Source organism: Lathamus discolor, chromosome 1 (genome assembly GCF_037157495.1).
Source record: "Lathamus discolor isolate bLatDis1 chromosome 1, bLatDis1.hap1, whole genome shotgun sequence".
Classification (NCBI taxonomy): Eukaryota; Metazoa; Chordata; class Aves; order Psittaciformes; family Psittacidae; genus Lathamus; species Lathamus discolor.
Window position 1 is genome coordinate 135,265,982 of NC_088884.1, and position 27,553 is coordinate 135,293,534.

Genomic DNA, 27,553 nt, shown 5'->3' on the forward strand with positions numbered 1-27,553 from the left:
AATTTAATTAGCCTTCGTTTTATACTCAGGATATCCAAGTTCATATCCCATTCTTTTACATCCCAGGTGAGTTCCCTGGTTATGAAGCTATTGACTGTTGTTTGATAGTGTTCTCATTCATTGATTCATTCATTTTTCATCAAGGAAACAGAGATTCTATTTTGTAACTGATTAATTATTCATTAGAGCATAAATCTGAGAAGGGTTATCTTCTACAACAGAGTGAAAAGTACAGTATTTTTGATCTATTAAGTACAACAATAATGCAAGTAAAATTCATTTTTTAACAAGTCTGGAAGGACAATTTTTGTTCCTCTATTGTAAACCCAAAATCATTTCCACCATTTTAAGAAAAATTCAAATCCAAACTGTATCTAGGAGAAGAAGATGATTTTGGGGGTTTAGGAATTATTTACTGTGAAATCTAAATGTAAGCTTTAAATCTGTTCATATATTTCGCTCTTGTAACTTTTCAAGGAGACTGTGTCAATTCTAGCAAAAAATTGTTGTGGTTAATCATTTTTATTGTCTTATATCTTCATCTGTCATATATCATGGGGGGATAAAAAGTAAAAGGTGCTATGAAACCAATTATTTTCTAAAACTTGTTTTTTGTAAATCACATATTTCACACTTTCCTTCATATTTTGAAAAAATAATTTTAATGTGACTCTTCAGCAATTTCATGCAAACGTATCGACATTTTCCATCTGAAATGTAGCATTAAAAATAGCTATTTCCAATTACTAATTAATTTGGTCCAATTTTTTCTTTTTTTTTTTTTTTTTTTCTTCAAATAGATTAATTTTTTCAGCAGAGTAAACCAAGTGGTGGCCAACCATAGATTTTGCTTGTGAACCTTCGAACTGTGGATAAGCAACTGAACACTTAGGCATAATCCAGTTTCATTTTCATTGCAAGACAAAAGGTGTCTTAACTGCCCATCATTAGAAAGTAATGTTTCAAATGTTTGTACTCAATAGAAGTTAGTATGATATTTAAGAAGATAAATACTAACTGTTGCAATTTTGCACGTATTTCCTGGAACTGAGATTTGCTTTGATCAAAATTTATCACACCAAGGAAACCTAATTTTAATTTCTTGGGGAACTCATTCTAAACTGAAGGTTTCGTAAAAGTCTTGCTTTAGTTAAGATTGCCATATGGAAATTATGTGTCAGACTTTAGTCATAGAATCATAGAATAGTTAGGGTTGGAAAGGACATTAAGATCATCTAGTTCTAACCCCCCTGCGGTGGGCAGGGACACCACACACTAAACCATGTCACCGAAGACTACATCCAGCCTGGTCTTGAGCACTGCCCAGGATGGAAAATTCACAGCTTCCTTGGGCAGCTTTGGGTAACAAATCTAAATTATTCATTTTAGAATATACTTTTTGATAACAGCTTGTCTCTGAAGATTTCCATGCTCATGATTTCCTTTACGAGTGAACAGCTGCATCTAGTTAGGCCATAATACAGCTTCCTCTAATGTCCCTTAAGGGGGACTGGAACTAGCTGATCTTAAGATCCTTGTCAACCCTAACTATTCTATGATTCCTACCTGTACTTCCAATACGGCCACATCAGTGTCGTACCTGAAACCTTGGCTATTTAACATTGGTGAGTTTTTTGCTGCTGAGGGATCCCACAAGGCTGAAATCCCAGCAGTCATGCCAGTCATAGCAAAATCCACCTCCATAGCAAAAATCCATTTGCATTGTGGTCTTTTTTAATAGAAGCACCTTCCTAAATTACACTTCAAGCCATTTATTAAAATTGAAAGTCTTGAAGAGCTGCACAATCAACATGTGGTCCAGAAGCTGCATTCTGACTCCTTTGGGTTTCTGATCAGCCCAACATAAATTATAATGGCTTTTACAAAAGAAGCACCAAGCATTTTCTGTGGCCTTTTTGTGGTAGTTAATCTGTGTAATTGAATATTTCTCTCTTTATTCAGTCTGGCAGTGATCAGCTCTTCCAAGGTCTTAGTGTTGAATAACAGCTATCTAATCTCACAAAGACACTTTTGAATTTTACCTGTGTACACATGGTAAAAGAATTAAGAATTGTTTTTTCTTATCGCAATTACACTTTTAGAACATGAAGTCTATGTTTTCAAGGTCTCTTCAATGGTAAAACAATCTTGATTACTTATTCACATTTCTCTGTAAAGCCTGTGGATGCTTTAACTTGATAATGGGTTTGAAACAAGTAGAACCATAGAATCATAGAATACTTAGAATAGAATAAGTACGGTTACAAGCTTCAAAAATTATATTAACAAAAATATTTTACAAACTCTTCCTTAAACTCTCAAACTCATTTGACAAATCGGTGTTACAGCCTAACGCTTGCATAATCTTAGTGCTTCATATTGTTACTTGACATTTCTGGAAAATCTAGAGAAAGATGAGGGCAGTAAATTTCAACTGTGCCTGTGATGCTGCAATGTCAAATAATTTGTACATGCCAAAATCCTACACAGTTCTGCTGTCAGTACATTTGAGGTGATTAGCTTACCAAAATGATGTTAAGGAATGGGATAATGCTAATGTTTGGGTTATTTTTCACAGTAAAATAATGTATTCAGTTTTTTGATTCTTGGCTCATCAACTCCTCAACTGGCATTCTTTTCACCTGGAAGGTACTGGTGTTATGTGAGCTAATTTATAAATTACAAAACGATTATTTGCTAGTTAAATAAATGACAAAATTTCCTTAGCATGAACATACATAAGCAAATATAATCTGACACGAAACACTGGCATTGTACTTCCGTCATTTTTATGAAGCATGTCATTTCCCAAAGGCTGAATTTCAGGAACCTGTAAATTGAGCAGAAATCAGTAGTTTACACTGGTCTGTCTGAATTCTGAATATTCAATTTCAGGGGAAAGTGTGACTGTTTTTGCTTGGAGCAAAAGGGTCACTTTGATTTGCTCTGTATCAAAAAATAGTGGTTTTATAGGTCTGGTTTGTTTTTTGGTTTTTTGTTTTTTTTTTTTTTTTGTGTTTATAAATCTGTTATGCATAAAGAGGTTTCTTTATAAATACAGAATTGGGCTTCTGGACTTTTTTCCTGGCTCACACTATTAGCCGAGTTTTTTCTAGCAAGCTCCATAGTGACTGTATTCTTTGACTAGAAGTTTGCCTTCACAGGTGCTTCTTTCTTACTGAAGCCTTTACTTAACTCATTCTCTTCCACTGGAAGCTGGAGGTGGGAGTAATTTTATTCAGTTACACTTAGAGTTTTGATTTTACATCCTTTGCACATACTCGGTGCCCTTGCTATTTTATTTCCTCTGAAAGGTTCACTTTTTATAGCTATCCATTCTAACTCATGTTCCTTTGAATTCAGTTCCCTAACTACTTCTTTTTGAGCTGTACTTGAAAGGGCTTGAAGGTTCAAGTAGTTTTTTATTACTTTTTCCTGTGCATTCATCTCTCTCTAGAATTTCACTCATCTCAAAGTAGGTCTTGGTTATGATTCTGTAAGTAGGGGAATACAGTTAATAATTCCTTCTCTTATTTCTGTAAAAAAATAGTTTCAACATTGTAAAGCATTAAATACCTAAACTATATTTCTTTCATTAAAAAACCCATGGTAATCACTTAGAATCCTGATTAATATTGTTCTATTTATTAGTCATAAAAAGGTATGATCGTGGCACCATTTCCTAAACATTATTGAACTACGTGATCTAACTTCCCATCAAAGCACTACATATTTACACATAGTAAATTTAAAAATACAGAAAATCTTCCTCTAGCTTTTCTTTCCTTCTATATTTTTAACTAGTGTTGATCCATGTCTTCTATTTGTTGTACAATTCCTTTCCATTTTTCATGATCCTGTTGTTTAACTCTGGAAAAACATTAATAAATTCTGGATGGCTCTTATTTTTCACCTTTCTTACTGAAACTGAGATAATTATAAGTGCCTGCTTTTCTTCCAGAATTTGCAGGTATTCTTGAACTTACTGATAAAATATTTTTTGAGGATAAAGCATTTACTGTGAGAACTGTTATATTTTTACTTTTAAGGCCATACAAGAAGAAGGGGAAAAAAAAAAAAAAAAAAGTGGGATTTTATCTTCAAATAGCCAAAGGAGCACATCTGGTTTGTTTTGAGTTTTAATTGTATTTTCTTTACTTATACTGGTTTATCCTTAATTCCGCCTGCCTGGATTTTCAGTCTGGTTGGACAAATTTTGTCTTAATATTGAAATTTGTATTATGTTATGTAAGAAATGCCTTCTCATCTTTTAAAAAACTACTGTTGGAAATGAGGAAATGCCAATTCTGGGTTAGAAAAACTGTCATTTATCTTTCGTTATCAGTCTTTGCCTCATATTATCTTTGGCACTTCTGATGCATTTAGTGTCTGACCTGTACGACAGTGATGTTTTATACATCTTGGCATTAATTCTGTTCTTTCAAACATGACAGCTGTGGTCTTCTCATAAGCAAATGCTGGCAATTTTGCATCCTGCTCAGCTATTTATATCTTAATATCCCATTGCCACATAAAAAATAGAAAAACCATTGGTCTTGAAAATATTTAATTTTGCTGATGGAAAAGGTGATTGAGATCTGGAAGAGCACTCTGATTTCTGAGATCCGGCTCCTGTAGAATTTTTTATGTGCCAATATAGTTGGGGGTGAGAATTGCTTTGAGTGACAGGAAGCCTGGCTATACAGACATGCTATTCCTGTCACTTAAAGGTAGCAGAATTGCAAGGCAACATCAGGTTTAAAAAGCAGACAGATTCTGCGCTGCACCTCTGTGAATACTTTTAGGTGAAGAGATATGCTTTTTTTTTTTTTCCACCTCCTGCTGTTCTACATAACACTCACGAAGTTTTGTTATAGAAAGTGGATTTAGTTTTTCTTGTGAAATCTTCATAGCAGCAGTTGTAATGAAATTGTTTTCAGTATGCTTTGCCAAGGTATTTGTTAAGTTTATAGATTTCTGGAGATAAAAACCTAGGACCTAGGATACTCAATACCAGTAGAGTATTTTATAATAAAGGAATTTATTTATTTATTTTTTTACAAAAATGGAGTTTAGAAGATGAACAGTGATGACTATCTGACAGTACTTTAACAATTGATTAGATTTTTTTGGCTTCTTGCTCAGGACATTTTCTCTTTAATGCTATAAAAAGGTATTAGCAATTAAATACTCTATAGCCTCATTCTGCTTTCAGATTCTCGTAGGATAAGTTTACTTAATGTTGTTGGCTAACTGTAAAAATATCTATATATCTTATCTCCATTAAAAAAACATTTCTAAACATACTTGTAAAATATTTAAACATTATATAATTGAAAATATTGTGTCTTTAATATTGTAACAAGGTGGTGCCTCTGTTTTGTTGAGCATTTATATAGCTAGTGTGAGATATTGTGGGTATATTTTTAAGCTCTCTCAGAATTAGAGGCTCAGAACACAAGAAAATTTCTATTGAAATACAGCAATCACACCCAGAGTATTTAGTAATCACTTTTAATTATCCCAGACAGTTTCCTTTATCTTACTTCTAGTGATGGAAGGTAAAAGCATTACTTTTTTTACAGAAGTTTTTAATCAGTTCTTTTACCTTTTTTGGAGGTTCTCTGTTGGAAAGACTTTTACATAATAGTTCTAGTTATTTTTATTAGTACAGTGCCCAGTACGCCATCTTCAGAGAAGGAAAGTAAAAGCTTACGGGCACATGTATATTCTTCGGGGGTTTTCTTAAACCCCCACCAAACAAAGAAAAAAAGCCACCTAAAATTTATACCATATTTCTATTTTTACAAAGCCTTTGAAAGATTGGCACCTAAATTCAAGCAAATAAGATGAGCATGTGCAAAAACTGACGCTTCTAGAATGTGTTATATGATATTCTTTTCCTCATCTGTAAAACAATCCATCTCCCAAGTGTTGAAATGAGAATTCAGGCAAGTCAATGCTGAAAAGTTTGTATCTATAAATGCTTTCAGATTTGTATATGAAATTCATCTACTAATAAGCAGAAAAAATTTCACATTATAGCCATCCAGATTTTTATATAAAAATGCATAAATAATATGAACTAATATGAAGAAACATTTGTTATCATTAATAAAGGATTAAATCAGACATCTTGTCCTAAAAATGTCAATTTGTGGTCATACATTTCAATATGTTATTTTCCAAAGTAATTGTACTGTATTTCATTTATGTATTTTAGGCACGGAAGGGGCAGTGTTTGGGCACTCTGTGGAGACACCCCATATCAGAGCAGAACCTTCCCAAGACCTCAAGTAGGTGTTGTTCAAAAAGTTGTTTTTAAGTCCAGTATTCTCAAAAATAATTGTCTTCGTTAAAAGCAAATATCTGTATAGTAATATATACTACATACTTAATGACTCATACATATTCAAAATACCGGTAGACTCAAATTTGTTCTATTAAAAACCCCCACTAACTTCTATCACAGAAAATGTAAAATACATTGCTTTTTATAAATTGTCTTCTGCTGCAGAATCCTTGAGAAGTGTGTTTTCCTCAGATATGGGAATAGTCAGGGGGTTTTAAGTTCAAGTGAGTACAGTACTTTTTAATAGATTCAGACCCAGATTTTGATTTTTTTATAGCTGTTGCAGAACATGTAAGTCAAGTTAAAGTAAACAGTCCCAAATTTTTTCTTCAAGTGGTATTTCTGGGTTCTTAAAATACTATGCGCACACACACACGCTTCCAAAATTCATTTCCAAGTGAGGCTAGATTTGTAAATGAGAAAAGTCTGGATTAGTCACAAAAGTGGAGAAATAAGTACATAGTAAACCAACAAGTCTAAAAATTACTAAAATATCTATAGAATGAGAAACAGAAAATTTAGAAAAGTGTATAGTGAAAGCTTTTTCTTGAAGTGCATGTATGTGCTCTGGTAAATAGTAGTCTGTCATTTATATACATAATTAATGAGAATATATGACAATCACAGAAAATCAAAGGTCTCTCTCAGCAGAACAGGTGTGAAACCATATAGACATAGGTTGAATTCTTCTATGATTCCTGTGATATACCTATCCCTTTACCTGCCTGTCAGTGGTTACAGGGATTTGCCACTGAAAAGCATTGTTGAATGCGCTTCCCTATATTTGTAAAGGCATTTAGGATGGTCATTGGGGGACCATTGTATGTGAGTTGTAAGAAGTTGTCGTGGTTTAAACCGATCCACACAGGTCATCCACTTACCACCCGCCCCCCACCCCCCACCCCAGCCCTCCCCGCTCCCGGAGGGATGGGGAGGAGAATCAAGAGAATGTAACTCCCACGGGTTGAGATAAGAACAGCCCAGTAACTAAGGTATAACACAAATCACTGCTGCTACCACCAATGATAATATTGATAAGAGAAAATAACAAGAGAATACGATACCACCACCGAACGAGTTCGACTCTGCCGAAGAGAGAGTGTGCCCTTCCGGGTAACTCCCAGTTACCTCCCTGGGCACGACGTGCTGTGGTATGGAATACCTCTTTGGCTAGTTTGGGTTAGGTGTCCTGTCTCTGCTTCCTCCTGGCCTCCCCTCGTCCCCAGCAGAGCATGAGACTCACAAAGTCCTTGGCCAGAATAAACATTACTTAGCAACGATTAAAAACAATCGGTGTTATCAGCTCTCTGCCCAGGCTGGAAGTCAAAACACAGAGCTTGAACCAGTTACTAAGAAGGAGCAAAACAGCTCCTGGTAAACCCAGGACAGAAGTGAATGACTGTGTTTAATTGTTTACAGTAATCGTTTTAAGGTAATGTAATGGTTTGGGGTCTTCCAGAGGACCCTACCCTTTCTAAGACTCCTGTCAGTCTTTGTTGAGAGTAGTTGTAAAGGTGTTCATTATTGATGACCCCTGAGGTGGTATGGTATCTAATCAAAGGAGGTTCAGGAGAAATCAAAGCGGAAAAAAAAAACTTTTCTCAGGGGTGCAAAAAATTGAATAAGAAGGGGAAATCGTTCTACTCAAAATAATGTAGAGAAAGAGCTTTGTCTACTTTCTAATACTTAAATAATAATTAAGGTGTGTAAATGTATGGTAAGCTAGACAACCCTGTGTCTTCAGGATTCATTTCATTGGGATCAAAATCACCTCATGGCTTATGAAAATTACATATCAGGCATTCACCTCTCTTGTCTTTTGGTTTTATTCATTGCCATGAAGCCCCTTGTTGCTTAATGTTTTCCAACTCCATCATTCCTTCAGCTCATTTTTCCAAGGTGGACTTAAATTAGTGAGATTTTTCCATTCAGCTGTCTGCCCTCTCATTAATAAGGAAAGACTTTTGTTTGTTTGTTTGTTTATTTATTTATTTATTTAAAAAAGGATGAAACAGAAACCATTGTTGTTTGGTCAGCATTAACTTACATGTATGCCATTGTTTTCTTAATATGGTCAGCCTATATTATGTTCCACAAGATTTTGTACACACGTGCTCCTATATATTACATAGGATTCAGTGATATTTCTTTTTTAAAACTCTGAAGTTATTTTAATCTTTTTTAAAAGATGAAAATTGCCATTTGGACTTAGATTTCTTGGGTTTTGGCATGAACCTTTCTAGAAGGTAACATGCATACCCTTTTTAACTTTGTAGCTTGAAAGAACTGTAAATGATTGTGGGTTTGTGTGGTGTTTTCTGTCAGCAAAATAAAATTAGGCACTCAGATCATATATATCCCTTTAAGGATTCCCATTACCATATGCATTTTAATCTTATTTCAGGTTATATATAAAAAAAAAAAAAAGAAACCAAACTTTTGTGGTTATTTTAAGTTCAAGCCCTACATTAATTTTTACCAGAAATATTTTTTTTTTTCCTAATTTAATTAAATGTTGTCAGAAAGCAGAGATCTGTCATTTAGGGGATCATTTGCCAAGTATATCCAAATAAATAGGTCACCAGTGACATCTCCCTGTGGCCTCAGAAGCTATCTCTGTCACAGAAAAAAAAAAATAATAAAACCTATTTTTGTCCTCAGGCCCAACTGATAAAAATACATTGATATTGTAAAATCATTGTATCTTCTAAAACAGAATAGTTGCATCCTAAATGCTGAGTGGGAATGGTCGTTGACTGATGATACCTTGCAAATACTGCCTGAAAATTCTTTGGCAGAGTTGTAACTGAGTCTCAAATATGCCAAGAACTGTTTAGTTGCATATATGAATGAGTACCAGGCTCTGGCCTGGGACCTAGCACCTTTTAATGTTTTAATAAAATCTTAGCCAAAGTGTCCACTAGACCATACTGGCAGTCCTAAACCAATTTATTTTTCCAAATGCTGCATCCCTATGCTTCGCAACTTCTGTAATTATCAGTAACATGGGACAGTAGCGAGTTTGATGAGTTGACATTGGAATTCACACAGGTGACTGCAGTTTGACAGCGAGTTGCAGTGCCTAAATGCAAATACATTAGGCTATGATAATACTTGTATACTTGAAAGGCACAAGATTTTACATTAGATTGTTAATTAAAATAAAACAGATCCCATATTTTTCATGTTGGAATGTGCATTTGTGGTCAGATAGTAAGCCTCAGACATAAAGATATGAGTATATTTAAATAAAAACTCTTTTATTTTCCTTCAAGAAATTATGCTGGAAATTTACTTAAAACCTTGGATGTGTAAAACAGTTCACTACTGAATTTAAAAAATGGAATTTTGACCAGCTTGATTACTGGGAATGAAACTGGCCTGTAAGATATGGATTAAGGTTTTGATACTCACAAAGCTCATAGTGCTGGCCACCAAAGTCCATGGATTTTAGCTCAATATATTTTGGACAGCGAGCCAAAAAGAGAAATTCAGATTCATAGTAGCTTCACATATTAAAACTTTGCCTCATCCACTCTTTGTTCTGTATCCAGATTTTAAGGTCTTCAGACAGAGCAGCATCTCTAGTATTTGCTATTAAAAATTGTTGCGTAAAAATAAAATTCAGCATATATTTAAATTTATTCCTTCCTGTGTGCCCAACCACTGTGGTCACATCTTTCTTTTATATTATATTTTCAGATAATAGTTAGGGAGATTTTGCTTTCAGGAAATGTTTTTCTACAATCCTTTACGAAAGCTGGTAAAACCTGTTGTGTCAAATCCCAAAAACTAATTAAATCTGACTTTCATTAGCTGGGATAAGCAGCATAAACGAATACATGCCTTAGAATCAGGAAAATGAATTATACCTTAGTAACTTAATCTCATATTTCTCTTGCTACTTTTTCTTGCAGGAACACAGTAAGGAAAACTAAACTGCCAATATATTCCCCAAATATTGGTTTTAGGGTAATAGTGCATTAAAACATGGTGCATTAATAAGTAATATCCATGCATAAAAGAGGCAGACAGTAGTTAAATGCAGATAGATTTGCCCTCAATAATCTTCTTAATAAGGGGGTAAATTAATTTGGTTTTGTTCTCTGGGTGTAACTGCAAAATCAAATTTAATGTGTTTTTTTCATGTTCTGTGTCAAACTTCACATACCATTGACTATCCTGCAAGCTAATGCTGGCCATAGTGAGATGAAAATTGATCAATGTGATGGTTTGTAAGAGCAATCTTTGTGACATTTAAGGGGTGGCTTACTAAAAGGGGAAAATATCTATTCTGTAAAAGCCTGGAGTGAAAAAAAGGCATCAGAAGGGAATTTTAACATTAACTTGTTAGTTGTCTGAGCAGGCTGAGAGTAACAAAATCCCTGGGACTGTTTATCTCTTTTTACTCAGAAATCAAATAATAAGTCACAGCTCATCAAAAGAGAGAAGATGCAGTAGAGTAAATATCCCAGCTTCATTCCTGTGCTGTTTTAATGATGTCATCTTCTAGTTACTTTCTCAGTATTCTTTTCTTTTGGACATGTGGACATGTTTACTGTTTATGTTTTCAGAATTTAGTGTTTAAATAGTTATTTCAGTGCTTGGGTACATGCTTTGGCAGAAACTTGTTTGCCCAGTCTTTTCCCTAGCTGTTGAAAATATTTTATTTTTGTTTAACGTACGTGTTCATGTAAAAATAGAGATGGGTGCTGTAAAAACTTGAAAAATTGCCAAAGTTGCGCTTCCTTTTTTTAACACGTATATATGCTTTTATATATAAAAGACATTGAAATGAATAGAGAACAAAGCCAGTACTAAAAGTTCATAATATGCAGATAGGACACAGTAGGAACAAAAGGTAACTAAGTATGGCTTTTATGATGAAAAAATCATTTGCTTTAGTGTTCAGTGACAATTATTATATCTGACATTGGAGGAGGGAAAAGGCTCTAGTAGGAACTGAGATATGAAGGGAAAAAGGTACTGCTATCACAATAGATGGCAAAATTAATTGAGTTTCATGTGGTTAATAGTCTCTATCTCTGATCTGTGACTGAGCTAAAGGTTAAAATCAGGTCAAATTGCCAAAACTTAATAATAAAACTTTCAGACTGGGAAGCAAACACTGTGAGACTCATGATTTGGTAATGGTAGAACTTCTAGTGAAATGGATAAAGATGGGTTAAAAGAGTCATCTGGTGTGTTCGGCCCTTTAGTCTAATCTCATTAGTATGCAATGCTTTATGCTGAGAGATTCATTAGAGAAAAGAATTACTAAGGGCTTGAAGCTGACTAAAAATTGGGATGAAGTAGAAGGTGGGTATATTGTGAAAATACAAAGAAATATTTTCCCCTTGAAAGATACCAAATCTTCTAGAAAACAGAAAATAGGTAGATGTCTGTTCTGGAGCTTAAGTATTTTGTATAGTGGGGTATCTAATGAGAAATAAAAGGCAAGACAAAGAGTGTATTTAGAGACATTTTAAGTGGTATATAATAAGCATGTATTGTTCAAAGCCTTCCTTCAGCCTTGAGGGAGATTTCAAAGAGTTTCTTTAGGACTCATCTTATTATCAGTTTTAATAATTCTGTTTCCACTAGGAGGAAGTACATAGGTTTGAAAGCACTGGCAATCAGAAGATCTAGAGTACTAGAATAAGAATATTGTGATACTCAACAGTATGGTGGTGAATACTAGATAGAAATTAGCACCCTGCCTCTCAGATGCAGGGAATTCAAGAATAGTGTTTTAAAAGCAACAGGGACAACTAAAATTCTTTATCAGCAACTGGATTATGATTGCTTTATGAGTATGTCTTGCCATTGTTTTAAGAACACACAGATGGGCTCCAAGTATAGCTGTCTTAGGCTAACAAGGTTATGAGTGCAAATATACCCTATGAATTCTCAATTTATACAGGTCTTAAAACCTGTATAAAGCTTGGAGCAGTCGAAAGCATTGGCACAGTGCTGAGTTACTGAAAGATAAGGCAGCTTTACACTCTGCAGCTTAGTGTGAAGGCAGCTGAAGATCTTTCTTTACATGAAGCTGGCTCAGGTGTAACAGCAGCTACAGCCAGCAGAGGTGCTTAGGGTCCCAGGGGCAGATGCACAGGGTCTCAGTAGTGCTCTGCTGTTGTGCTCTTGGCTCCAGCAGGGCTTGTTGCATCTGAGGTTGCCCCAGGGCTGTTGTACCACTTCGGACCCAAGTTGCTGCTACATGTTCAAGAAAATCTAGTTCCATGTAGGTCCACCTTAGGACTAGGTACAAAAGCACAAGCTTTGGTCAGCTATTTCATTTTCAGAGATATTCCAGGTAGGGGTGGTTGACTGTTTTTTTTAATTGGAATTTGAAAAATAGTCCTCAATGCCTAGGGGCTGATGTTAGTTACAGAAGAAATCATTTCTGAAATGCTTTGTACTCAAAGCCGAATATATTCTTGTTCCACCATACCTGCATACTCCTTTTGCTGTAGTTTTTCTGTTGAAATGTGATCTGATATAGTAGTTGTAGTCCATAAAACTTGTACATTAAAGCCAAGTAATACTTCTGCAACATCCATAATATTTCAATTTCCTGCCTTTCTTATGATTTTAAGTGAATAGGCTTACTACTGCAATAACAAAAAGTGCTATTTGTATTTTTATCACTTGATCAATATTTAATTTCCTTATTCTTTCCTTATACTAAATTTCTCACCAGATATTTTCTCACTCTAGTTTTAACTCTTACTATGGGTATCTCCATTTTCACTCTTTAGACACTTTTCCAAGAAAACAGGACTTCTTAATTTTGCTGCCTATCAATTCTCTCTCCTCATGTCCCTGATAATTTGTGAAAGAGCTAGGCAGTCTCATCCATATTTGACAGAAAGGCAAAAGATTCTTAAGTTTCTATGTGTTTTCAGAAAACCAGTGCCTAACTAGGGGTGCTAACAGAATACCATAAAGTGTTACTATTTATAGAAATTTACCTATTTGTATACATATGGCTTCAGACTAACATATCTTGCTTCACGGTCAGGTCATTATTATAGCAGGTGGAGGACATGAGGTTCCTAGCAGTGTTGTGGGTGCAGAGAACATGGTTTGGGTTCTTGTCCTAGCACCATGTTGGAGCCAGACTAAAGAACTGAAGCTCATACAGGCTGGGTATAACGAAAAGGAGGCTCAGAAGATGGAGGGCTATGTAGTGGAGTTACAGGGAATACATGAGTTTGTAAAACTGTTATATTCCACTGTTCACAACCTTCTATTGCCTATAATTATGCAGAGAACTGCAGAGGTAGCCTCAGCAACAGAGAACAAATGATTTTACATGTCTTTTGTGCAATTTTCATTCTCTGCTCAGTTGTATTTCAAGATAGAATTCACTGCCAAAAATAAAGAAAAAACTAGTTGGCTTCTTTGTAGTTTACCCCTCTCTCTAACTCTCTCCAAAATGATGCTTGCCCTAAAGAAGTGACTGAAAGTAAACTAAAACTTTCCTTCTTTCCCTAGGGTTTTTTTTTTTGTTTTGTTTTTTGCTGTTTTATTTTTGTTTGTTTGTTTGTTTCTTGGTTTTTTTTTTTTTGGGGGGGGGGGTTGGGGGGGGAGGAGGGGGTGGGCTTTGTTTGTTTTGTTGTGGGGTTTTTTTTCTGATGGGCTGTTTGTCTTCTTGGCCTGTTCAGATACAGACATATATTTGAGCTATTGGAGAGTATATTCCAAGGGCTCTGCTAGGCTTAATCTGAAGAAGTTGAAGCAAACCTGTTAAAGGAATCTCAGCAGAATAATTTTCCACATGAGATGCAGTTTCCTTATGATGTAGATCAGCTAAAATATATCCAATTATATAATCTTAAGGCAATTTAGGGAAACAATATTGAAAATATCATTGGAGGATTGCAGGTGGTCTGGACTGTCACTTCCTAAGCACAGGAAGCTAATAGTTTTCAAAACTGAGAATATTTTATGTCAAGCAGTTCTCATGTATTTCCAGTTGTTCAAAGAGCCCAGTTTGGCTGTTCAGTCTCCCTCAGGCACTTTATGTTCAGATCTTACTCTTGACAGCCACTTGAGCATTATCTGTGGGCATGTTGCTTCAATCTCTGACAAGATAGATTTCTATTTTAAGAAAATATATTCTGAAATACAGCTCAGGTAATGGAGCTATTTCTGGGAAGAAAATAAAATTTATGTAAGGATGTTTAGTGGAGTGACAGGGCATGTGTAGAAAGGGTTTCAGGTCAGAACAAAAGTAAGGAACATTATGGGAAGAGAAGTGCTTTGGGTAGAATGGGAGTAGCTCTAAGGTGTCAAGGACATGAGGAATTCTTTTCCCATACCTTTTCTTAAGGGACTGTTTTGGATTGTCTCATACACAGATCTTTGTCTCACAGCCTGAACGTTTAGACTTCGAATCATGTTGTGTTTTTTCTCTAAGAAATGAAAGCACGTGTTCCAGACCTCAAATTTCTACTGAGGGTTTTGATTCACAAAAGTTTGAGTTTTAGTGGACTTTACATTCCATAATGCATGAATTCTTGTGACCTGAGATTCCAGTTAGACCTTGGTTTATGTTCTTAATTTTTTTATTTGTTTTCGTAGTTTCCCTGTGTTTAGCTATTCTGGCTGTGTCCTCACCCACTCTAAGAAACAACCAGACATTAAGTTCTCTCTAATTTTCCTCACATAACCTGCTTATTTTGCTAAGCTCTTGCTTTAAATATTTGATCTCTCCAGCACTCCTTACCTTTCCTTGATGTTTCTTCACTTTTCCAAGTGCTTTAATAACATCACCAAGAAATTCTTTGATAACATTCTATTCTTTTTCCCCCTTGGTGACTCATATTTTTTAGTATTCTCATAAGAGATCCTTTATTTCCTTATCTGGGAAAATTGTTTTTCTGATTTATCTTCTATGTCAAATTACATTAAAATATTCAGTGGTTTCAGGTGTTGTCATGGTAATGCAGACCCATTGAACTGAAACCAGTGGCATGTACAAGAAAATTAGAACTCATATTTGAGCCCAGTGTGGTGATTTCCGGGTTAATGAGAATTTCAGGAGTTACAATAAGGGCATGCTGACACATGCTGAAGTCAGTGACACACAGAGCACAGGCATAATGTGAAAGGGTATAGTGAATCCCAATCTTCAGTTCTGATTTAAGTCAATAAATTGTCCTATTTTTTACTGTCCATGAGTTGCCAAATTGGGTATTGGGAAAACAAAGTCATGTTAATATTTACTGGTCTAGGCTATTACTTATTCCTTAAGATATCTATTTAACTTTTTCTAACTTAAGACTCATGTTATGAAGTCACAAAATAGTGATAAATTGTTCCCTTAAAGTTTGGGTTCCCACATAAATCAAAGAGAGCTTCATATGAATATATGAGAATTTACTTCTTGGTGAAGAATAGTTGTTCATCAGTGAGCAATACTAAGGATTCATGAGGCCTGCACATTTACATATGAATTTCACTAAAAAAAAATCATTCTGAAAATATAAGCATTTGATTAATGCAACAAGCATTAGAATGCAACAAGCTTCAGGAGAAATAACTATTCTGGCAATGATTCATGTGTATCTCAAAAAGGTACACATTTTGATACATTTACATATACCGAAATGATATTTTTAGTCACTTTGTGTGTTTAAAAGTGCATGTATAATCTTGTAAATAGTAAAAGTAATGAGTTAAAAATGAGCGACTAGCAACTTTATATTCAGAGCATTCCCATTGTGATGTCATATGCAGCTAATAAAGAATCCACTGTTTAAATACATCTTTAAAAAAAGGCTTCCAGGTGTATTTGTCACCATGATCATAAAATTACTTGGCTATTTATGAATACTACTGGAGTTTGCGGACTGATTTCCAGGAAATGGATGATATGAAAACTGTAATTTTATCAAGCACCATTAGTGTTTGGGGGACTCCTTAAAGGACTTAGTCTCAGTGGAGGACTCTTGAAATCGGTTTCCTCGAGTGTCAGGGCAGACAGCTGTTCTTTTCATAACCATACAAAATGGAAAGAATGTCTTTTTAAAATTGTTGGTGTTTCTGTAAAAGAACATTCTCAAAATTATATTTTGCAAAAAAATCTTGATTCAAATTTGGAACGAAATGGTTTGTTCACTTGTGGAAGAGAAAAGCGCTACTTTCCATGGGGTTTTGGGTTTCGGCGTGCTTGTTTAAAGGCAAGAAGTAAGAAGCAGGGAAAAGCGAGGCTTGCAGAAACCATTTGCCTTTGTTTTTCCTTGTGTATTTTACATCTCTGCAGCCTCAGTCTGCCACAACTCTTCAACTACAGCAGCATTATTGATGTCACAATTATTTTAGTCTATAGAAATCTACAAAAAGGTAACCAAATTAATGTGTAGGCTTTATGTTTGCAAACCCCTTTTTTAGTAATAGGATTTCTATGCTGACTGAAAAAAAAGCCACAGCAATGTACGTTGGCAAGGCCATCATATATAAAAGTTAAATACTTTGAAGTATTTCTTGACTCCCAGCTATAAAGGTGCCAGTAAAAGGGAAATGAGTACCTGCTTTTCATGAGTGATCTCTAGTTGACAGCTTATGTTTTAATCTCATTTTGAATCCAAATTCCAAAGTGGTGGAGGTTCATATTAGCTGTTTTACTAAGTAGCATCATTGGATCCACTACTTAAATAGACAAGAAGCAAATAAATTATTTACATCTGAACAGGGAAATCTTCTATTTCCTTCTCTTTTAAGAAATATCTTCTGCTAGCTAACAGCAAAATTAACATAGATAAATCATATCCCACGTGAGTATGAGGGGTATACAAGAGGTAAACCTGAAATATTTCTTAAAACCCCAAATTAAACCTTTTGATTCATATTTTAAAAATTATTTTCCTCTAATACAATCTAGGTCAGCTTGTAAACAGGAAATACCGAATGAAAAATACATGTTTCTGCATTTCTAATGAGAAATATGTTAATACCTTCAAAGGAACATATTGAGGATATTTGAAAAGTTGCCTTTTTTAGCAATAACTCTTTAATGAATTCAGCTCAAAGTCACATAGCTTTGATCCTCTGAAGTTTATCTTTTTTCACAAATTAACCATTGATAATTAAAAAGAGGAAAAGCCCTTCTCAGCTCTGGATAAATCATCTGTCTGCATCACATACAGTAAATTGACAGACTATATTATTTGAAAACTTAATTTTAAAAGCTTCTTTGTCTTTCCTACAGTGTTGTAGTTTCTGTCTAATAATAGCAGTAGTTACCTTCTCCATTGTAGCCGTTTATTGTTTGGGAAATAAAAAATAAATTGTATGAATACTATTCATAGATGCAAATGCTGCTGTGACAGGTCATCAGTAGATCTGAAAGGAAAGCAGATTCTTGATAAGCTATTGTAATAATTCATTTTTCCTTGGAGGAATGAGTATTACAATGTGGAGTGTTACAATAAGTTTATAGTAGAGATTAAAGCTTTCAGAAATATGACAAAAAATATTCTAAACCAACTGCATATCAAACCTAATTTATTTCAAAACATTAAGGAAATAATCTCTCTGTGTCTATAGACTTTGCATTTCCAGTAGCATCCTGCAGATTGTGCAGCTAAGTCATTTTTCAGATGTAGATATAATATTAAGAAAATAATATCAAGAAAAGTAAGTTAGTAACTGTAAAACAGATTTAGTCATTCAGTTTTACTTGTTGGTGGGTGGCTGATAATCAGCCATTCATTAACATTTCTACCACAATATTTGATTTCAGGAAGCTGCTAAAGAGATCTATTGTCTGACAATTTTCTTCTCCATAGTTTGTAGAAGGCTGCTATTAACTTCTCAAGTTCAGAAATTAACTGCCCAAATGTCTTTTATTTTAGACTTCCAGACAAACTGGAAATCATTTCTGTTAATATAGTTCATGGAAAATAGTGATGACACCAGAAAAAACAACTTTGAGCTATACGCTGTCATATGTTTCAGGAGAAAGAAGAAAGTTTATTCTTCAAACAAAATCATAGTTTCTTGAAATATATTCCTAAATAGATTTTTATCGTCCATCTGTGAAAAAATTTCAGTCAGGTCTGAGAGTGGTTTTGATGTTAGGAAACCAGAAATATTTGTGACTTTGCTAATACCTATAAATTCAATGCCATAAATGTAGTTAAGAGCATTTTTGTGTTCATGATTATGAAATGGCAGCTGAAAGCACTAAGAAATGTTAATATTCCTGGAAAGAAGGTTATAATTCACAAAAAACATGCTGCTGAAAAATATGGAGTGGCAGTATACAGTCATTTAGCATTTATACAGATCAGTTTCATTTTAAATTCAAGGTAAAACCTCTTTAAGGCAACAACACTTTCAAAAACCTAATTTGTAAATTTTATCATTTATATTGTTTCTAAAAGGTTTTGGAAGCTCTTTTTCAGTTATCTTATAGCCATCAGAAGTTCACAAACCCCCACCTGAAAAACACTGATGTACATGATTAAATAATTCATGATACTTAGATTCTTCCTGGTCCAAAGAACTGCAAAACCTTCTATTAACTTCTCCCTACAGAGTGTCAAAAAAGAAAAAAAAAGAAAAAAGAAAGAAAATGGCTTAGCACTAACAGAAATACAGATTTTTCTACTTCTCCTGTCCGTATGTATCCCATGTATGCTTTTTTTATATAGGTAGCTGTTTTCCTCTATCTGGACACCTGCTTTTAATAGTTCCATTTGAAAATAATTGCTTTCCCTTTTTGTTCTCTTGGACTGGTTAAGTACAGATACATTTTCTTTCCTTCCACTCCTGAGTTTCAGTGACACGTAACAAACAGAAATATTTTGCAGACTTACTCTGTGTGCAAATGTGGCATTTTGGTTTCAAAATGATAATCCATCACTAAAATATTCACACTTAAAATATTCAGTAGTCGAATACACTAAAATTCTCTTGTTCCATTGTTTGACAGATCTTTCATTTGGCTTTTCTGTAGCAAATTCTTTGTCAATCTACTCTTTCCTTTATATATCTAGTACCTTACTATATTTTTGGATGGATGTGACCTAATGTTCAAGATACAATTTGTTGAAGAGGAAAATACAGTATTTGCTTCAAGCTACTCATTCTAGATACTTCTGTCATTAATACATTTCATCTTACAAAAATACTTTGTTCAGGTAAAGTGGAACTGTGTTCTGTCACTATATTTGTGGGATATAAATGAATTAAAAGATTTGTCTCCCTCTTACTGAGCCTATACAGTAAATCTACAGCTGAACACGACTGGAATCCAAATTTTTGTTTCTTAGTTCAATACGGTTTTCATCCAGTCATCTTTCCTAGTCAGTGTGTGAGCTGGACTTCTTATGAAATCTTTGCATTAGTACTTCCCTTTTAAGAGAAACTTTCACAGTACTGTGGATCATATAGTTAAGAAAGTATTATAGTTCACATTAAAGGTGATGGAGGATCTCAGGTACACAGTAGAGAAAAATGGAAAGACTGACAGAACAGTAGTTGTTTTGAGGACAGATACCAAGACCCAATGATGTGTGTCACAACCCTATTATAACAGGGTTAAAGAGCATAACAAATATTTTGCAGAACAGAAAAAGCATGCAAAACCCCCGTGATAATAAAGACATAACAGATTCTCTTTTCTTCTCTTCTTCATACATAATACTGCTACACCTACTCCAAAATATGAATGAGCTGGTGAAGGCAGAGTAATTCCAATTAGTTTTACAACATTACTTAAAACTTTTAACTGTTTAGTTTTCCTGTTATTTAGTTGACATTTCTTACCAGACACTAAGCAGACTTTAGTTATTAACCTGTCTCTACAGAAACACTCATGGAAACTTGTGGATTCTTAAGTAGCTATATTTTAGTATTAGTATAGTTAAGTAAATTAGGTACTAATGCTGGAAAGCATCACTAACAGACAAGCTTATATCAGCATATGCCTAAATGTTGTCTTAAATAGGAATAGATTTAAACAGGTACTTAAATTTTTCTTTCTACAGATCATAAAGTGTAGTGCGAGAATCACACACATAACACATTTTTACTTCTTTACCTCTCAAAATGCATTCATTTCTACAAGCAGTGTGGGTCTGGCAGCTGGGTGGGTTTTGGTGCCTTCATTCGGTGCATTTTTTTTTTTTTTTAGTTATTGCTTTTGTGTTTCAGACTTGAATCTCCTACTAGATCTTTGGTGATGGAAGCACCCAGGGGAGTGCAAGTCAATGCAGCTGCAGGAGACTTAAAGGCTACCTGTAGGAAAGAACTTCACTTACAGTCTACAGAAGGGGAGGTAAGTTCTGCCAGCATTCTGTACCTCTGCCAGGCGTAATGCAAAAAATGTGAGGACAGTTTATTCAGTAGCAAGGTAAACATCACAAGAAGAGTTCTTGATTTGCCTACGTTAAAGTAATTTTGGTATAGCTTTTTCAATTATTAATTCTCATTTGCTTTTTGCAAATATTTGAATTACTAAGTTTTATTCACACTGAAAATGCTAGATGAAAATAGTGATGGTGGAAAAAATATTACGAATCTAACAAACTGAGAGACTTTGGGATTAATTGGGGTGAATACTTCATTAAACCATGATGAAGATGTTTGATGAATTAAGGCCCAGTTAGAATTCAACTTGGCTAGGGATGTGAAAAGTAATAGGAAGTGATTCTATAGGTGCATTGTCCAGTGACAGGACAAGGGGCAATGGGTGTAAACTGGAGCATAGGAGGTTCCATGTGAACATCAGGAAAAACATTTTTACTGTGAGAGTGACAGAGCACTGGAACAGGTTGCCCAGGGGAGTTGTGGAGTCTCCTACGTTAGAGATATTCAAGGCCCGCCTGGACAAGTTCCTGTGTGATGTACTCTAGGTTACTCTGCTCTTGCAGGGGGGTTGGACTAGATGTTCTTTTGAGGTCCCTTCCAACCCTTGGGATTCTGTGATTACAAATAAAATGTAGACTGGTGAAAACCATCTGCGGGTCCTGAAGGAGCTGGCGAATGAAGTTGCTAAGCCACTGTCCATCATATTTGAAAAATCGTGGCAGTCAGGTGAAGTTCCCAACAACTGGAAAAAGGTAAATATAACAAAGAGTTGTGGTCAATGGCTCTATGTCCAGCTGGAGACCAGTAACAAGTGGTGTCCCTCAGGGATTGGTGTTGGGATCGGTCTTGTTCAACATCTGTGTCAGTGACATGGACAGTGGGATTGAGTGCGCTCTCAGCAAGTTTGCTGATGACACCAAGCTGTGTAGTTCGGTTGATATGCTGAAGGGAAGGAATGCCATCCAGAGGGACCTTGACACACTTGTGAGGTGGGCAGATGCCAACCTTATGAAGTTCAACCATGACAAGTGCAAGGTCCTACACCTGGGCTGGGCAATCCCAGGCACAGCTACAGGTTGGGCAGAGAAGACATTCAGAGCAGCCCTGCAGAGAAGGACTTGGGGGTGCTGGTTGATGAGAAAATGAACATGAGCCAGCAGTGTGCGCTCGCAGCCGAGAAAGCCAACCGTATCCTGGGCTGCATCAAAAGGAGTGTGACCAGCAGGTCAAAGGAGGTGATCCTGCCCCTCTACTCTGCTCTCGTGAGACCTCACTTGGAGTATTGTGTACAGTTCTGGTGTCCTCAACATAAAAAGGACATGGAACTGCTGGAATAAGTCCAGAGGAGAGCCACGAGGATGATTAAGGGACTGGAGCACCTCCTGTATGAAGATAGCTGAGAAAGTTGGGGCTGTTTAGCCTGGAGAAGAGAAGGCTGCATGGAGACCTCATAGTAGCCCTCAAGTATCTGAAGGCAGCTTATAATGGTGCTGGTGAGGGGCTCTTCACTAGGGACAGTAGTGATAGGACAAGAGGTAACAGGTTAAAATTTAAATAGGGGAAGTTTAGACTGGATAAAAGGAGGAAGTTCTTTACTGTAAGGGTGGTGAGGCACTGGAATGGGTTGCCCAGGGAAGTTGTGAATGCTCCATCCCTGGTGGTGTTCAAGGCCAGGTTGGACAGAGTCTTGGCTGTCATGGTTTAGTGTGAGGTGTCCCTGCCAACGGCAGGGGTGTTGGAACTAGATGATCTTAAGGTCCTTTCCAGCCCTAACTAAGCTATGATTCTATGATTTGCTCTACATGTATTTTATTTCCTGAAACTGTTACCATCTCTGTAAGAGAAACAGAGTTCTTTAATGATATGTTCTCTGTACTGTTTTATCAGTGTCTTGTGTCTGTGGTCAGCTTAACATCAAAAGATTTTGTATAGATTCTTCATGTGTAAACCCTTGCGAACTCATGAAAATAATTTTGAGTCACTGGTTTGGTTGGCAATCCGTGTATTGCAAAAACACATGAAAGATTTATGATACGAGAGTCTTTCCGTCTTCAATCCTTAAAATGACATAACATGAACTAAAAAAGTCATGCAAAGGTATCAAAGGCTTTCAGATTTCTGTTAGACTCTTTGGAGAAATGGATGTATTTTTCAAACTGTTGTAGGATTTGCCAGTTTACAGCATTTTTGGAAAATTTATTTTTATTGTAAATATCTAATTGGGAATGGAGCTCTTCAGAAATCTTTTGCCTTTTCTGTTGGTAATTTTTATTTTCTACCAAATGTTCCCAGATACTTTGCAAGCTATTCAAATAAGCAACAACAAACAAAACCCTCATTGACATCTTTATCAGATAATCCCCTGCAATACACACTCTTTGCATTACAATGCAGATGGGAACATTTTTGGCCAATACACTGCATCAAAGGCCTATTTTGATAACATTTTTCTATTGATGCAAGTATGAATCCTGCATAATTAAAGCAGAATATTTTCCTAATTCAGAGCCTCTAATATTTATATACTACATGCCCCATCTTGTTTCTGAGTTTCTCCAAAAGCCAGCAGCTCTTCTCACAATCTCTCCTGTTTAATTACCACCTTTCTAAATGTGAAGCCTTTGTTACTGTTGCCTAAAGTTGCCAAGGTAACAATAAGGACAATCTAATCCTCTTTCAGTAGTAAATATTATCCTCTCTCACCCTTGTCCTTTCTGTGGGCATATTTATTGCAGGGACTACAGCTTGTTGTAACCTTTCCTGCTTCACATCCATAAAATCCTACCTGGCCCAATCTAGTATGTTTCCTGCATTTATTAACATAAATTTTCCACCTGCTATATATTTCTTTGTTCCTTCCCTTCATGATATTGCTAGAGTCAAGTAATATTCAAATGAAAAAGGAAATAGAAGAAAACCAAACCAACAGGAAGACTGTTGCCTTTTCTCATTGCCTTCCCTGAAGCAACATTGCATCTATGTCTTGGTTTAGTATCATGCATCTCTGTGGTGCTTTGTACAAATATTTAATCTGCAGATTCATTGGGCTTTTTTTGTTTATATCAACGCTGTGAGTTTATTGCATGGCTTTTAATTTTTCTGACGTATTTACTACAACTTATTTAAAAGATAGTTTTGGAAATAATACTGTATGACTTCAGTCATAGAGAATGGGAACCCAAGGGAAGTTATAATGACTACCTGTATATTATTCAGAATTGAAAATCAGTTCAGTATTAAATGCTTTGTAGGAAAAAAAAAAATGCCAGTGTGAAGCAGACTTTCCTGAACTTTGTATTAAAAATCACTATATTTCCGTATGTGGCAAATAAGACTGCACATATGTGATTTCACACATTATATGTTAGATTGGTAGGTATCAGAAAACAAGCTACCAGCCTTTCCCCACTCTTTCCCAAAGAGCTGTTCTGTAAACATACATTCGACAGTGTTCAAAGTGTCTAATTTACTCTTGAATACTTGCAATTCCAGGAAGATCTGTAAAGAACTGTATTCTAAATCCACTGAAAAATTCCATCCTGAGATTAGACCAATGCCTTTATAGCCCACTATTTTATTTCTTACACTGAAGAGAGCCAGAGGAAAATGTAGAAACCCTGTGGAAGGCATACGATGAGCTTCCACAACATCTCAGGTAGTGCAAAGCTACTGTGGCCACATTAGAGACTTCCTGGATTAATTACAGCCTGGTGTGAGGAATGGGGTAAACATCTGATGGATTAAATGTCTACATAACAAAATATTGATTGTTGTCCTTGCTTACAGTGCTAAGATACACAACAAATTAGCAGACAGTGTAGAAAAAAAGTGGAAAGGGTTTATCACTACTCATTTTTAAGGAAGCACCTTCCAAACCAAAACAAAGTATATACGTCAAAACTAATCCTCATTTTAACCTAAAAATGTACGCTTTATCTGTCAGGTTCCTTTCAAGAATAAAGAAAATTGGTTTTGTGAATTGGATCTATGAACCGTTTTTGTGATAACTTTTTTTTTTGTACTAGAAAAATACAGATTTTTTTATATTATTCTCACACTGGTTGTAGCTAACTAAATTTAACTTTTCAATGTTTCTAAAAATCAAAAATATGAGAATTATTATTTTCCTTCTATAGCATAATTGTTGATCCATTGTGACAGGAAATAGCTATGTAGCATTTGCAATCAGCTATAACCATGTAGCAGAACATTATGAATTTACTGTGCATTAATATATGAAACATAAATTTTCCTTTTATTTAAGAATAACTTCAGAATACAAAGAAAATAAATGTGTTTATGAAATACTTTTCCTCTAGCCTCATTTCTCATGCAGTATAGTCTCTAGCCTCCCACATAATAAACTAAATGTTTCTGCAAGCATTCTGAATTCTGCTGTTTGACACATTTTATTTACTGCATTATTATAATAATCCTTTTACCCCTATTACGCATTATACTGTGTGATCCCAGACTGAATACTGGGGGCTGTAATTTAGACTTAGATTCTGCTGCCCTTTATAAAGCTCTTGAACTGTACCCTTGTGAATCGAAGCATCAGCAGAATCCTTTGATTCAATTATAGCTTAGCATTTAATTGTGAAGTATGTATTATTCTATAAATAAACCATAACCAATGGTTTAAAGCAGCAATCATTTACAAAGAAAATGAAATGTGAAGCTTCAGGCAGTAGCTTAATTTATTGGTCACATAAGAAGAAAAAGAACATTTCTTCTCTGGAAATTCAGCACAATGACTACTATTTGACAGCTGCTTCTTTCACATGTAAACATAATGCAGATGTACAGATCAATTTCATATTCTGTAGGTACTAAATTTTGTTAGGCATAAAGACATGTTAGAATTGAACCTGAAACATTGTCATATAACAAGCTTAAAGGATTTGTTTAGTTGATATTGTCCACTCATTCATCTAACAACTAATTTTAATGGTTTTGACAATATATCACTCTCTGAAGAAGAAGACTGCTAACTAGCCTCAGCTCTTACAAGTCTTGTGCAGCTGCTATGTATTTTTGCAAGCAACTTCTATGGAAGCTAGAGTCTACACTTGCATTACATCCTGTTGACTGTCAAAGACCAAGTAAATAAAAAGGGGAAAAGCACACAGAAGCTTCTAATTTTTGCAACTATATTCATATTAGTCACCCTGTCTGAACTTTTTCCTATTTATGTCTTTATCCCCTTGTATTTCCTTGTCAAATTACATGCCTTCATAACACCTTTTGTAGACTATATTTGATTGTTTCCTGCATAATGAGCCTGACCCCTTGGTAAGGCCTATAGCTGTCATGTTAAAAATGAGCAATAATCTTTAACAGGCAGTTTATTCAAAATCAGTGTAGCAGAAAAGAAGCCTAGTTTATATTTACCATTTTAGCACAACAAAGTTTATGAAGTGTGTACCCAGGATTATTTTGTAGAGACAAACAAATGCGTATAGTGCTAACATTTGTTCTACAATCCTATCTAGTTCTCCTTCTAAGTCCAGGAAATGTCTTTAACACAAAGATTAATACTTAATAAAACTGGTGTAATCTTCCCTTGTAAGCCCAACCAACAGTGCCTTTTTAAAGGTTTGGTTTTGGTGGGGGTTTTGTGGTGGGGTTTATGTTCTGAAATAGAAAAAAAGAAAAAAAGAAAAAGAGGAATTTTTTAATTAGCTAAATACACTGAAATGGAATTGCTTGTTCTGCAAGCTGCTTACCATCACTATGGAGGAATGGCTGATCAAAGGCAACATTTGCTAGACTAGTTCAATTCATCTGAATTAATGCTTGTCTGAGATTAAACGTTTGCAAAAAAAAAAAAAAAAAACTTTGACATGCATGAAGTGAAAAAAGAAATGGCAGTCTCTAAAGCTCAAACACCAACTATTCATTCACTAAAAATTGTCTAACCAATGTGTGCTGCATTTTGTTTTCATAGTCTTTTTTCATGGTATTAACCAGTTGACTTGTCACTGTTGTCTGGGAGGAAAGAGATTAGTGGAAATGAGGTGGAATTTTTATGTATTTTTTTAATTATTGGTTTCAAAAATTCAATTAAGATGTTTTGACAGATATTTAAAATTATTAGAATACCATGTCACTTTTTAACAAAACATTTCATTTTCACTTAAAACTGTTATTAATGTGTAAGTTAATTTGCAGCACAATACACTTTAGTGTAGAAGTCTGCAACAAAATATAGTGTTCCAAAACTATAAAAGCAGTGTTTTAACATCAGCTATCTTTGAACTGTTTGTTCATGGGCAAATTTTGAAGAGCTTTTTGGAACCATAAGCCATTTTATTAGAAAGTTAAAAAGAAGTGACAATAAGTAATTTATAATGTGAATAGAATATATTTCCATTAACATCATATTTTAATCTAATTCTGATTTCAATGGTAATTAATAAATTTTTGTATTCAGTAGATTAAGTGCAAATATTGCAAATGCATTTCCCTTTCTGGATTGGTTACATAAATCACGAAGATTTCACATCTGTCCCTTGAATGAATTTGCAAAGATTTCTAACATAATGGAGAATTTGCTTCTAGAAATTCTTGTGTACAAGACTACCATTGGCATTCAATCAGCATTGGCGCTTGTAAGCTTCTACTGGTCAAACCACAGTTCGATCTTCCCTGAAAATGCTTTCCTTAACAGAAAGAATAAACACACCAGAAAGTTTTTGTTTCAGTAGCCACCAATCTAAATTGCACTGGGGTTATAACTCAGAATTTACAATATATGCTTATACTTATTTAACATGAATTTCAAAAAAATTGTACTTAAAATGAACCACTTTGGGATTGAAGAGTCAAAACATAATTTCTTCAAGTAGGAACTGTACACTCAACTAATGT

The 27,553-nt window shown here is 35.0% G+C and overlaps 1 protein-coding gene across 5 annotated transcripts in view; it reads left to right on the forward strand.

The window, feature by feature from the left end:
* SGCZ (sarcoglycan zeta) overlaps nucleotides 1-27,553 on the forward strand; it is a 321,303-nt gene that overhangs the window by 287,716 nt on the left and 6,034 nt on the right. For all 5 annotated transcript variants that reach the window (XM_065665260.1, XM_065665261.1, XM_065665256.1 and 2 more), the window contains 2 exons: nucleotides 6,224-6,296; nucleotides 20,525-20,648. In XM_065665260.1, the coding sequence (XP_065521332.1) occupies nucleotides 6,224-6,296; nucleotides 20,525-20,648 (197 nt within the window). The remainder of the gene's footprint in view (nucleotides 1-6,223; nucleotides 6,297-20,524; nucleotides 20,649-27,553) is intronic.